We start from the raw sequence: 14,923 nt of genomic DNA on the forward strand, positions 1-14,923 counted from the left end.
GCATCTCCAGAGGCAAATCAAACGTTTAAAAAAAAATAGCATTTCTTTGACGGCATTCTTTAAATATAGTAAATATTACCGTAGCTGCTGTCTCAGTTGGTCAAGCCTGCAATCACACCCACGATGAGGTGTCTTGAAATAATATAGACATTTCAACTAATGGCTGTAAAGTTTTTCCTATAATTCTACCGTCTTTAAACTCATCGCCATTCGTCTCTCTCTTTCTCCCCCCACAGATTGACCCAAAGGTGGCGTTTCCTCGCCGGGCGCAGCCAAAGGTACGTGTGTCTTGAAAGGGTTAACAAGTAAGGAGGCGTAATGTTGTTGTCATCCATCACCACTCATCCCTCGGTCCTGATTGGCCGGGATTAGATTTAGTTCAGGAGCGGCAATCCACTTGTCTGTCCTGACACTGTGACCTCCATGACCCCCACCCAACCCCCCAACCATCAGCAGCTAACATCTTACACACAAACACACATGAACAAACTGAGCCCTGAATGAAACGGACTGTGATCCGAATAGGAGCCGAAGAGCTTTCAGTTCACAAACATCTGTGATTAGATAAACACCAACAAACACAAGCCTCCATGCCACCAGCATCTTCCTGCCTAATCTGATTAGGGGTAATCGATGCCCTCTTCTTCTTCTTCTTCTTCTGTGTTGCTAGCTGGTGACTCGGACAAAGAAGATCTTTGTGGGAGGACTGTCAGTCAATACCACCATTGAAGATGTGAAGCATTACTTCGACCAGTTTGGAAAGGTAAACGATGCACAGACCTGGCGTGTATCTGTGATAAACCCAGTTTCACTCGTGCAACGCTTCCCAGCCTTCCGTTCCAGGCGGGGAATCTGGCCTGATTAATTTCTGTAACCCCCTCAGCCAAAAGGCCCAACATCAGTTTATAAACGTGTTCAAATTGAGTTGAATTGGATGTTGTTTAATGTCATTATATTTGTAATTAGTTTGTGTTGAAAGTCAGACGTGGTTGATTGTTGAATCTCATTCTCGTGTCCCGGGTTGGCGGGTCGGCTAAAGCTTGTGGGTCATTGAGATGCCGTGTGTGTTTGTGTGTTAGTGACTTCCTGGACACTATATATTTAAAGTTGTTTATTTGATGATGCGTGGGTGTGGACTATTTACTGTAGCGTTTAAGGCTGCTGTTAGCATCCTGCTACATTCATGTACCGGTACCTAAACACTTTATACATTTTCATTCGTATTTAAATTTTCTGTATCTGTTTATAATGTTTTTCTATTAGTTTGAGCTAATCTTTTTGAGCTTCAAGCTAATTCAGTCTCCTGAGCTTTCGGTTGATTTTCAGCTACCGTATTTAACTATTAATTTTAATCTCAATTTAACAAATAGTTCATTAATGAACCTTGTTTTCAAGATCTATTAATTTCAGTTATATATCACACATAGATTTTTAGCTTCTATTTGCTTTTTCACCCATTTCACTTTAAACTAATTTAGCCTCATTATCTGTGGGTTCATTATAAGTAAAGCATTTCAACTTTCTCTTAGTTATTTGAACAAATAATTACTACTTTAAGCTAATCATTTTGTTTTGTTTGTGACCATTACAATTGGCTATTTAAAACATTCACCAAATTGTTCACTATGGTATTAATTAATTTTAGCAGTCTATTTCAATCAGCCATTTATGGATGGTTAAGTGAACATGAACGGTTTCACTGTTCATTAAGATTAAGATTAGTTTATTTCAAAGGGGACAATGCAATTTCATAAACACATAATTACACATGGTTAAAAAAGCCAGAATTAGCCAGAAAACTAGTTTTCAGCTGCCATGATGTAAAAAATCTCAGTTAGCTCCCTAACTAGCTGTCACTCCCCGTGATGACCTGTAGTGTTTAACTCTTATAGCTAATTCAATGTTTATACCGATTTTAAGATATATATATATATATTTTTACTGGATATGCTCCTACTTACCCAACCCAGCAGCGGATCTTTTGGATGTTTTTATTCATCTTTAAGCTTTAGCTTTTCTTCTCTTTTGGAAATCGCTTTTTTTATTTGAGTCAAATGTCTTTAAAAAAAAGTGAGACATTTTGGAAGCCCAAATTCTAAGTGGAAAATTAGGAACAGAGGAGACAAAGAGCTCTAGTAAGAATGAAAACAAAGAAAAATGCTGTGTGGTGGTTTTTGGCCTGCTCTGTGGACCCAGTAATAGTTATTGTGTTATTTTATCACTTTTGTTAAAAGTGTTTTTCTCATTTCCCATCTCATCCTCGTGTTTTTGGCTTCTACAATTGTCCTGCTCGGCTCCTTTGAATGAAATTTGGTGAAAGGCAAACACATGCTGTGGAGACAGATGAGTGGCCGGGGAGAAGGAAGAAGACAGCAGTGAGAGGAGGGCAAGACAAGAGGCAGGATGGTGGGGGGACTGTAAGCGAAGAAGAAGCCCCCCATGGAGCGAGCAGGAGGGGAGCTCAGAGGGGTCGAAGGGCAGAGAAAGGGAGGAATGCTGAGATAGTGAGGATGAGAAATGATTGAAGAAGGAGAAACAACAACCTGATGGGCTGTAAATGCATCAGAGCATTCATCATGCATGAAATGTCGGGTTACTTTTTAGCTGAGGGAGTTCAGGCTCCTCTATTAACGAATCAAATGCAACAGCTGCTCCTATAACAGCCCCCCCCCCCACACTTCCACCTCCCCCAAAATCAGTACCTCTGACACATCTCCCTCCATCCCACACACACACACACACACACACCCTGCCCCAGTCCCTCTCTGCTTGTTGCCGTGGTGACCTGCTTTCCCCCCATTGTCCTGCTGTAATCCAGTTTGGGTTTTTGGGTTGTTGTTTCCTTTTAAAAAAAGTGTAAGAAGTGTAAATTTGCATGAATGGACAGAGGAAGGTTTGTGTGACAGTGAGGCAAGCTTAGACACGTTTTTTTTTTTTTTTTCATTTTTTTTTTACCAGCTCCAAGATTCTAGACCGGTGATCCAGTTGTCGGAAACAATAAGGGTGTAGCAGGAAAGAGCCTGAAACATGGCTTCAGGAGGTATGACTAATGAGCTGGAAGAAATTAACAGCACAAATCCTCGTGCCTCGTGTCTAGCTCTGTTTCCTCTCCGTCGGCCTCTGAGTCGACCATATTTCAGCCGCTCGTTCGAATTCAACTTCCTGTAATTCTGCGTCTCGGATTATCGTCCCATGTTTACCCCTCGCGCTAATTGCAAGGTGCACGGTTTGACATCTGTCACGCTTCCCGGCTGCTCTTTCTAAAATGGCAGCTCCGAGTCGAATCGGTACTCTCTGTGGATCGCAGACGCTCGTCCTTAAGACAACAGTCCCTCCGCGGGACGAGGGAATATTTGGACTGTTTGGACACGTGAGACCAAAGCTGTATCGAGGATAGCCCCAATCCCACAGCGCATTCCTGCTGAGCAGGAGGTATTTCTTGTTTATTATCTGAGCCTTGTTTGCAAGGTGCAGGTTAGGATGGAGGAGGACTTAATGTCCTGTTTATTTTCTTGCCGAGGCACTGCCTCACTGAGGAACACACAAAATACACAATTAACCTTTTGCATGTCTTTGATCTGTGCCAGTATTTTATTTTATTTTTTTGTGTGTGGGGGGGGGGGGGATTCTAGTTCAGAAAGCGCACTTACATTAACTTCAATAAACTGGTGATTCAGATCAAATGCAACAGAATCGCCCACCTCACCCAAATCAGTACATCTGACACTCCCGGTGCTACAGGTGTATTTTAACATGTGGTTTCAGAACGGAACCGAACCGGCCTCCTATTGCTAAATGTTCCTCAGCCAATCAGGACACAGCAGTAATGTTTGTAAGGGAAAAGAGTCCCAAGCCTGAGGTGAAGCAATTCCACTCTGAATCTGGAGAAGAGGCAGGAACACATCCCTTCTTTTTGGCTGAGGCTGAAGGCGGAGGCCGTGTGGAGCAGAAAAATGTCTTGCAGCTAATTTGATAACGAACGTTACCGCGTTTTATTGTCGCACAGTCAATTATGCTAAATCTGCGGGAAACCCCTAATTTCTTTCATTGTCCTCTCGTCTCTTTTTTGCTCTCCGTTTCTGAAAGTGCCTCACGTGCAGAACCGTGTGTGTGTTTTTTGTTTTTTTTAACTCTTCTGATTAGTCAATCGCATGAGAGGAGACTCAGAGGAAGCCAGAGCAGCAAGCAAAAGGCGGTGCGAGTGGATAAGGAGAAATATGCAGCATGGACAGGGCAGACAGGAAAAGTTGGGACTCCACTCACCCATGTGAGCCGGCGATTAGGAGGCTTGACTGCACACTTTGTCTGCTGGCCTGTTTAGAGAGAGATGGCTGGAGAGAGCGAGAGGGAGCGAGAATGAAAGAGGGAGATGTGAAACAGAAAGGGGGGGGGGGGGGGGATGTGAACGCTACCTTTCATAATCGTGAAATGGACTTCTCAGTAAAGGCTTGTTCTTCAAATAATAGCCGTGCGCTTCACTGAAAACGGGATGTTCTGAAAGCTGGCCGTGATCGCGGGCGACCCACGTTCCCCTCCGCCTGAGGATGGCACATAAGTACGCCCTTAACTTTTATTTCGTCTCTGCATACATGTTGGCTGCTTAGTGGGTGAGCCGGCATTAAGCCAATCCCAGACCCCCCGCCGCCATCCAATCAGATTGCCTTACAGCACCCAGGGAAACCGACGTCAGAGATCGTCTTCTTATTGGCTTCGGCGAGGGGCTGTTGTGTGACCACAGCAAGGTCACACACACACACACACACACACACACACACACACATAACGGAGACAGTATTTCCTGGTTTCAAATGTGGCTTTGGAGCAGCACGGCTCAAATGCGTTGAAGGCGGGTAACGCTAACCTCCGGTCAGCTGGTCCAGATTAGATGCTACTAATGCTAACGGGAGGGCTAGCTGTGCATGTAACGCTACTCATGATAGCATGTTGGCTTGCAGCTGTCGACTTACTGTCCTGTTCCCCGGCTCTCTGCTGCGTCATTGAATTCGGGCAACCGGAAGGTTGGGAGGGGGAAGGGGGGGGGGGGAGGGGGAAAGGGGGGGTAAAACCTGAATGAAGGACAGAAAGAGGAGCAGTTGCCCCGGCTGTGTTCAAGGTGCTGACAGGGATGAGAGATGGAAGCGTCAGGGATGCGCTTTTCTCATTTCCATCATTTGGACAGGAACAGTCTGATGGTCTCCCTCTGATTCACACACATGTAATCTCAATCCGACCGGCGGGCCTGGATCTGCCTGCCATCTGATGTAAGGGTTAGAAATCGTACGGCCCAGTCGCCCAGAGGCCGCCGCCACTCATGTTACACTGGTTTGCATTTCATTGCGTGCTGGCTAATGGAAATAGCCGTGTAGTCGTACTCCATATGTGTTCACGGGATGCGGCAAGGCGGCGGCGGCGGCGCAGATTTTTGTGAATCACGATATTCTCCAAATCCAGTCCTGGAAATGAACTCTACTCTCTCTCCTCGTGCCACGAGAGCTCTAACTTTCCTGCCAGTGAAGGACGAGCGAGGAATGGAGGGAGGGAGCGGGGGAAGGGGGAGGAGGAGGAGGAGGAATATGAATAGGGCAGTGGGGTGAGCGTGAGGAGGAAAGTGGAGGGAAAAGAAGAATAAAGGGAGACAAAGGCCCCCATTCACTTTGTTCCAAATGCTTCACAGATTTTAATCTCCATCAAAACCTAATTTCTCTATTTGTCTGTTTCTTTCTCTTCTATATTTCTACTCTCACTCCTTTCCTCCTGTCTCTCTACGCTATTCGTTATAATTAGTTGAGTGTGTGTGGGGGGGGGGGGGGTAAGTTTGTTTTTTCTTCTTTCTAATTGAAATTCTTCACAGGGTCTCCATGGGAATAGTAAACTTTGTGGGGAGGGAAAAAGGCAGCAAGGATAAAAGAAAGAAGAGAAGAAGGGAGCGAGAGCAGTTTGTGAGACAGCAAAGAATGGGGGGGGGGGGGTTCACCTCCTGAATGGGAAGCGCTCACTCCTTTTTCACCTTGATGGAGATGATTTTATTTTAATGCAGCGTCTCCCTCCCTCCCTCGTCTCTCCATCACTCTTCCTTTTTCTCCCCCCTCTCATTCTTTATTTTTCCTTTCTCCACCTGTCACCCTCCCTCTCTCCTCTCCACCACCTCCATCTGTTTTACAATCTAGCTCCGGTGCTAAGGAGGGACAATGGCGCCCCATGCTGTGTGTGTGTGTGTGTTAATACACCGACGCTCATCCATTCTTTGCTTTGTCCTCATAGGTCGACGACGCCATGCTTATGTTTGACAAAACAACCAACAGACACAGAGGTACGTACGCGTTTGTCCTCCGCGCAGCGTCCTCATGCTAGGCGAGGACATCTTGGGAAAGACATCTATTTATCTGTGAACATGTCCTCCCTGGAGAACTGGCGTGGTCGTGTCACCGTCATTCATTCAGGAATGATTAAATATATTTACTACAATAAAAAATATTCTATGTTACAACTTTTTTTATGCATATATATGTAATGAGACGGTGTGCTCAGACCACGGGATTTAGCACAACAAGCAATCAGTGTGTGTGTGTGTGTGTGTGTGTGTCCTCCAGGCTTTGGCTTCGTTACCTTCGAGAATGAAGACGTGGTGGAAAAAGTGTGCGAGATCCACTTCCATGAGATCAACAACAAAATGGTATGCATGGAGACGGACTGCGAGAGCTTTCACGTTGAGCTTTCTGAGTCGTGCATGCGCTAGCGTCTCTCCCAGGGTGTGTGTGTGTGTGTGTGTGTGTGTCTTAATCTCAGTATTTACTCTGAATTAATGAACACTGCTTTGCTTTGCTTAGGTTGAGTGTAAGAAAGCACAACCCAAGGAGGTGATGACGCCAACAGGCTCGGCCAGAGGTCGCTCCAGGGTAATGCCCTATGGGATGGATGCCTTCATGCTGGGAATAGGCATGCTGGGTAAGATCCGAAATCATACATTGCCCAAGTAAATTCAGTGTCTGAAATACAGCAGAAACAGCCATTTATACGCAGTAAATCTACTAATTACAGGGGACGCTCCTTGTTTACTTCACAAGCAGCGGATGTTGTGGTTTTAATTGATCTAGTATATTCCAAATCCTATATTTATCCATTCAGCAGGCGCTATTCTATTTGTAACTATATAAATACACCTTAATATCTGTCACCAGTGTCACATTTAAATGAGGTGTATTTACGCTTTATTACCATGTTATAAAACTAAACTAAACCCAGCCCATGTTGACGATGAATGAGAAACTCTTAACTCCACGGTATGGATGGTTCGAGGCCTCAACAGCGGGGAGGAAAGTGTCTTTAAAAAGTCCCCAGTGAGGAAACAAACTTAAAGATCTGTGTGCTTATGGCTCTTTGGCTCCCCCTACTGGACGTTTGCGATAGTGACGGCACTGCAGCGCCATGATTCCTCATTGGAGCTTTTTCATTCATAATTCGTGTGACCCTGAAATTAAATAAAACCATTTTATTATAATATTATTTAAAATGCAGGCACTTCAATAGTACCTGATCAATATAGACTGTGTACTTCGTATACTTGCTGCACTGGAACAGAGTAACGTAGTTGATAAAATACATTTGAGCTATTCTACGGCTATCACTGTTAGTATTTGCTAAAAGAGTAGCGCTCGAGTCTTGAGCACCAAACGATTTGCCCTCCATGGTGTTTTCTGCACGTCTTCATTCAGCCACTGAACCGATGCTTGTTCTCCGCTCCCATCAGGCTACCCAGGCTTCCAGACGACCACCTACACCAGCCGGAGCTACTCTGGAATCGCTCCTGGTTATACTTATCAGTTCCCAGGTCAGTCAAAACACATCAAGCTCCGGAGAGAACGACGTCTTTGATTTAAATGTAAAAGGCCATGAGAAGAGTTCAAAGAACGGGTTGATGAATTCTATTATTCATGTGCGCACACACACACACACACACACAATTAACGTGGTTTTAATTAATAAAGGATGGCTGCCTGTAGATTTAAGTCGTATTTCTTAACCCCCTAAACGGCCTTCTTTGTCTATTGGCTTGTGCCTATTTCCCCCCCTATATTCGTCTGTGTTTATTTGATCTGCTTACGTAATCCTCTTTCCTTTTGCTGTGACCTTCCTGCCTGTCCTCACAGTAGGTCTTAAACTTTCTGAGTCCATGCTAGCGTACAGCTAAATGTCTCAGGGTCTCAGTGTGTGTGTAGCTTTGTAGTTTGGCTGGTGGTTTAAAGCACTTCGTTTTGACCTTCTCTGTTTCTAGAATTCCATTTAGAGAGGACTCCCCTCCTGACATCATCCCACCCCGCTGAGCTTGCAGGTCAGTGGCTCCTCACCAAGAGAAAAATAAAAGCTATCATGCAGCAGAGAGTCAAATTAAAACCATGGAAAGAGGGCAAAAAACAAAACCAAAACATATTGTCGACCTGATGCGGCAATAAGTGTAATTACTTGTTGCGTTTTTAACCCTCAGCCATTCCCCTCACTGCATATGGACCAATGGCAGCAGCAGCAGCGGTAGTTAGAGGTGAGGTTTTTTTTTTTTTAATGTGTGCACGTCTTTCTGGGACAGTTAAGAGTCTGAATTCCCTCGTCTCTGTCAGGCGCCACCCCTTCACGCACAGCTGGTTTCCTGGGAACGAGCAGCCCTGGACCAATGGCTGACTTGTATGCTGCAGCCAATCAGGACTCAGGAGTCAGCAGCTACATTAGCGCCGCTAGCCCTGTTCCCAGCACAGGGTTTGGTCATGGTCTTGGGGTATGTCACACCACCTCGTCCTGCAGACACACACACACACACACACACACACACACACACACACACAGCTGTACGTGAGTGTGTGGATACAAATGTTATTCAAAAAGCTAGTAGATCTTATCTTCCCCTCTCTGTGCTTCTTCAGGGTCCCCTGATTGCTACTGCGTTCACGAATGGCTACCACTGAGACGTCTCAGGTCACTAATGATGGGAGCGATTCTCCTCTGCTGATAAGCCAATCAGAAAGCTGCTTGCCCACTGATGGCACAACTTGATTGGCCGGGCCACAGGCTGAAACAGGCTCCCCCTGGCTCCCTGTGGCTCCACCGACTGACTGAATATCTTTTTATTGTACTAACTCACTTCAACATAAGGTCCCCGTTTCTTCATGTAGTCTAATAACTAGGTCCCTGCCTCCGTTACTCATTATTTTCGTTTGAAGCCGAGAAAAGGAAAAAATCTCTGCGGAAACATTTGTCTTCTTTGATGACGACAAGGAGGACTTTTTTGATTTTTTTAATTCGTATTTTACTTTAAAGTGATATGTCATTTCATCATGGACTCCTTCAAAGCTGTTACTGATGTGAACAGGGACAGACGAAGCTGCGTGAGATGGCTCTTTGTCCAAAAAACATTTTTAACAAAGGAAGAACAAATCAAGCAGCCCTTTTTTAACTTGAGCATCGCAAAAACATGGTAAAAAAAACCTAAAATGTATATTTTGGTAGTCTTTAAAAACAAAGTCTTTGTAATATTGTTATTAATATTGACATAATGCTAATCTGTAAGGTATTTTATTCTGTAATTGGTTTTAAAGCAATGTTTTTATGTCTTCCTGTATAATATTGTACATAAATGACAGGGTGAGGGGGTGGGGTTAGTGGGCGGGGCGGGGCGGGTTTACTGAACTGGCTGCATGCCATTGGTTGGTTTGGAAGGGATTGACAACATCTACATGTCAAGTTAGGTCATCTCACGACTTTTACCAGTAAGCATGTGGTGTGTGTGAAAGACGGCTGCTTTGATGTCGTCTACAGATGTTGAGGAAACGACTTCCAGGAGTTTTTTCTGGGATCTTTGTTCTGTTAAACTGCAGTTCTGTCATCACTTCCTTTGGTTTGCTTCTCAAATCCGATCATTTTAACACCCGGATGAGATAAATGTCAGGAAACTTTAGATTGATGGCCTTTGGAAGAATCAGAACTCCCTGCGGAAGTCCGGGGAGCATCGGGTCGGGGGTCGCCTTGACTTCCTCTTTTTGAAAATATTATATACCTATATATTTTTTGCGCGATTCACTTCTTAATGTTTTTGTTTTCTTGTGTTTGTTTAAAAAAAAAAAAAAAAAAATTAAGCGGTGTTCTCCGCCTCGAAAACAAAATGAAGGACATTCACTGAGAAGCAGTTGTAGAAAACGTCACAATCATGTTCTGTCCTCTTCGTACTATTGGAGCTGCATGTGATTTGATCTGAGTGTGTGTGAATGAGTGTGCGCATACATCAAGGCGTAATACGGAACTACTTTTGGCAATGAAGGAGCGTTTCTTTTGCCATGTTTAGGTACTGAAAAAAAAGCCCTGTTCTATTTTGGCCCATCTGCTCCTCTCGCCCCGCCTCCCTCACTTTTCATATTTAGTTTGAATGAACTTGTGCTCCTCTGGAAGTGACATATTGTTAATGTACAGTCGCTGCTTGTGTAGTGGTGAACAGAGGGGTTTGGGCAGGGAATCAGAAATGGAACAGGGTTTCGCTCCCAGTCGGATCTGATCCGGGGCCTCGGTTCAGACGATGCTGGCTGACAGGGAAAGCAAAAAAAAAAAAGCGAAAAGGAACAAATTCAGAGTTTGCAAAAACAAGAAGCCCGTTTGTTCAGCCTTCTTCTGCAGCCTGTTTGATGTTCAGCACAGCAGATCTTCCTGATCCAGCCGGCAGGTCCTCGGTCAGACCGCCTGGGACACGACATAAAAACTACTGCTGGACACCAACACTGTAACTTTTTAATCTACAATAAAGCAATAAGTTATTTTTTACCTTTACAAATGAAAATAGTACTATTATTGGTTATAGCAGACAATGTGTGCATAATTCTGCGGCATTAAGACTTATTTTCAGAAAAAAATGAAATTCTATTTTTCTGTTTTGAGATCTTGTTAAACATCATTTAAGTTTGTTGACTTAAATGATGTTTTGTTGTGTTGATGTAAAGAAAAGTGCCGATGCTTTGGATGGAGCCAGCGAGCTCGCGTGATGATTTGGGCTGTCCCCCGCCAAAAGCTTTACAGCATCGCCTTCCCCCCCCCCACCTTTTCTTCTTGTTTTATTTTTCTGATAATTTCAATTTTAAAATCCTAATAAATTATTCTAAAACATTGAATCGTGACTGCTTTTTTGAAAACACTTTCATCAGTGAGCCCATTACATTTTTCCCAGTGACATTTATCTACAAACTAAACAAAGCAATTAGAAAAATGCAATAAAGAAAAGCTTTTTGAGGTTTAGCAAAAGATTCAATGACATGGGCGGGCAACACCCATGTCATTGAATGGCAGTGGCGCAGTGGGTAGTGCTGTTGCCTCACAGTAAGAATGTCGCGGGTTTAAATCCATTTTGAGACCTTTCTGTGAGGAGTTTGCATGTTCTCCCCGTGCAGCTATGGAACCCAAAAACCTTCAATATCGAATTAATAGGAAATAAATGAAAAATATTAAATGCATAACTCTATCAAAGGAGCCAAAGTAGTTCCCCGATCTACTCTTTGGTTCAGATCTGCCTCGGGATCTAATCATCCGTTTCCCATTCACAGGCGAAAGCACCATTGTATATAAAATCGGCAAGAAGAGCAATCCGATGATTCTGTGTGAAGTCAAGTGGGCCTTTTAGAATGTGATTCAGGTGGTTTTGTCACTAAAGGTTCTGAGACAGGAAGGTTTTAGTGCTGTGAACCTGGAGAGAAGGGAAGTAAGACGAACAGGAAACTGGATGATGATGATGATGATGATGTTTGAACAGGCTCAGGTGGCCGGTTCAGACTGTGCGTCAGAGCCCTGACTCATGCTTACTGCAGATCAAACTGACTGACGCTTTTATACATTCAGTGATTAAAGGAAGTTTTCCTTTTATGCATTTTTTCCCCTGCATGCTGGGAATCCATGATTTGCAGCGTGTTTCTGTTCGGGGAGGATTTATTTTAACAGTATTCTTTTAGCACTAATGACAATGACCTTTTTAAGAATACACACCTAATCAAGAATGATTACTAATTGTGTTGACAGGAATGCCGCTGTAATTCCTGCTAGCACTCCGATGGCCTGAATCTGGATTATAATATTGTTATATTTGTGTTGTTTCACATCTGCAACGCTAAACATTCTCTGGTGTTTGAAGCGCCTCTAATGAAAACAGGAAATATTATCGACCTTAAAAAGACTGAGGGATTATTTACTGCTGAACATTGAGCTTGTGTCCAAGAATTCCTGCATCAACAAAACTCATGGGTCCATTTTTTTCTCTCTTCTCTCAAATTGGAATATATTTCTACACTTTGGGTACAAAAAAATACATTGACCCTGCTCTACATCCCATTGGGTCCTTTTGGTCATCACATCAAAGACATCGAGTTGAGGCATAAACCCCCCTCCCTCACTAGTCCGCTTGGAAGCCTCCCAGTACTTTGAACTACAATCTGCTCTGCTTGAGAATGCTCGAGCAGGTCGTAGTTTGATATGTCATAATACCGTGACTAAAAATAGGATTCTGTAATCCGCTGTGCACGCCGTGTGGCCGAGCTGAACCGAACGCATCCACAGCAAAGTGACGATTCTGATCCTGATCCACGTTCCTTCACGCGTATTCATGGGATGAGCTTTATGGATCATTTCTACATAAACAATGTCCTTCTGTTCACAGCAGTGCTCCTCGTGTTAACAAGCTTATTGCCACATTTCAGCATTCATTCTCCAGCAGATGACAAATAATCCTTGACAGTTTGCTTATTCTTTTGTAACCTTGCTCTATTATCTCCCATTAGCTAAAAGAGACTTCTGTTGTGCTCGCAGTGCTGCCGCTTTGAAGTCACTCCAAAGCAAAACTCCAGAGACGAGATGAAAAATGGAATGAGTGCAGGGATTAGGCGAGTTGAAAGCACTTAGTGAGATTATCGGGGGGATCAAGGTAGACTTTATGACAGGAAACATAACGTTTCATCGTCTAAGGAAGCTCCTTTGTGTTTAAGAGTAAAATAAAAATAGGAACTATCCTTTTAATGCGCTTTTAGATGCTACGTAAAGAGATTCTGGTGAACGGCATCTTTTGAATAATGAAACAAACTGTTTTCCAGCATCACTCACCTGGAGCTGTGCTGCTGTGCTACGAGCTGCACTGTAGAAGCCACGTTTGGAGAGCACTCACGGCTTCATGACTCACATGAAGTGCCCTTAAATAAGCCCCTGAAAGCGACGGCTTCCATTAGCTTCAGATAGAGCCTCCGTGCCCACATATCTCCTGGCACATCCCTCCCAGGGAACAGAAGTGTGTTCTGGATTGAAAAGAAAAAATGAACGAGGAGAACCGTGGGAATGTCGCAGAGCAGGCATGGAAGTATTCGTTCAGGTGTCTGAAATCCCTAAAAGCAGAAGACCGCCAGAACGGACTGACACTTGCTTTGGGATGATCTATTAAAATTTAGGGAACGGCTTAGAGACAGTGGCTCTAAGGAAAAAGCAGGAGGCGGAGCTAGAAGTGGAGGAGATGAAGATGCTGAGGTTCTCCTTGGGAGTGACCAGGTTGGACAGGATTAGAAATGAGACAATAAGAGGGACAGTGAAGGTTAGAGGTTTTTGGAGACAAGGTCAGAGAGACCAAACTTTGATGGTTTGGACATGTCCAGAGGAGAGACGGGGACTATATCGGTAGAAGGATGCTGAGGATGGAACTGCCAGGGAACAGAGCTAGAGGACGACCCAGGAGAAGATACATGGATGTAGGGAGGGAGGACATGAGAGTGGCTGGTGTTGGGGAGGACGATGCAAAGGACAGGACTAGAGGACGACCCAGGAGAAGATACATGGACGAAGATCTATTAAAATTCTAATTGTGTGATCAGTTGTTGTGACAGCATCCATGCAGTTTAAAGCAGCTATAATCATTACAGCGAGACATGGGAAACTACAGAGGCAAAGTCATTCTTAAAATAAAAAATACAAATTCAGTTATTCTTTTTGAAAATCCGAGATAAGATTGAGTCGAACGGCCGTCCTTATCCAGACCCGCTCCCACGTATAATGAGCGCCTTTCTGCCAGATGATCAATCCTCTGATCGAGGTTTGTGAATTCTGTCCAAAAGTGTTAGCGACATCCTGCTAACATAGATAACAGACAAAAACAAACACAGAACTCATAACGTCCTGGGCAGAGGCATTTATTACTTGGAAAGATTCCAACTGACAGAGAGATTAACTGAGGAATATTTTATGCTGTAAATTCACTGTGTTCTGCATTTATCATAGAAATAGTATGATGCACTATTTCTAGATATAAACTATTGGAAATGACATGATGCCGTTTGAAAAGTCTTCTGGACACACAATGGTGGGAAAAAAATCAAAAAAACACAATAAAGTGTGGGCAATTCATCATCGGAGGATGTTGTCATTGCACAATCAATCAGTGTAAACTCTTTATTGAAATCCAGAAAGAGGTTTTTACACCTCATGCAGCTTTTCCAGTTCCACTTGGAACGGTTTTGCTTATCATCCTGACATGTGCGTGTGTGTTTCAGCCGGCGGAGCCCTTCCCAGCAGTCGTTGATATCTGCCTCACAGTGGTGTGCGAGGGAAGATTAGCAGCACTGCAGAGCGAATAGCATCAGGCTCGTCTGTGGGAAGCAGAGGAGAAATGGAGATGGAGGGAAATAAACGGAGGGCGTTGCTGTTTAGGTTGCATTAATCTAAGAAGACATGTGAGAAATCTAAAGTCTGAAGAGATCCTTCAGGAAATGAAAATCATAATACTCGACTCAGTGTTTGAATTTACAGACAAAACACATAAAAAAAAAAAATATATAGCTATGTTATGGTTGAGCTTTTATCTATCGTTAGACGGTCGGAGAATTGGGCCTGGGATCTGTGCAGCAGTCAGTTTCTCTATTATCTTAATTTT

At 43.8% G+C, this 14,923-nt stretch overlaps 1 protein-coding gene across 1 annotated transcript; it reads left to right on the forward strand.

The window, feature by feature from the left end:
• Nucleotides 1-236: 236 nt before the first annotated feature.
• On the forward strand, nucleotides 237-8,954 carry LOC137916665 (RNA-binding protein Musashi homolog 1; the record flags this gene model as incomplete). The annotated part of the gene is made up of 10 exons (XM_068759637.1): nucleotides 237-278; nucleotides 671-763; nucleotides 6,262-6,310; nucleotides 6,591-6,673; nucleotides 6,828-6,945; nucleotides 7,748-7,828; nucleotides 8,273-8,329; nucleotides 8,483-8,536; nucleotides 8,613-8,767; nucleotides 8,913-8,954. Coding segments are annotated over 10 exons (774 nt in total), but the record flags the coding sequence as incomplete, so codon positions are not given.
• Nucleotides 8,955-14,923: the final 5,969 nt, after the last annotated feature.

This window comes from Brachionichthys hirsutus, unplaced genomic scaffold, assembly GCF_040956055.1.
Source record: "Brachionichthys hirsutus isolate HB-005 unplaced genomic scaffold, CSIRO-AGI_Bhir_v1 contig_1457, whole genome shotgun sequence".
Taxonomy (NCBI): Eukaryota; Metazoa; Chordata; class Actinopteri; order Lophiiformes; family Brachionichthyidae; genus Brachionichthys; species Brachionichthys hirsutus.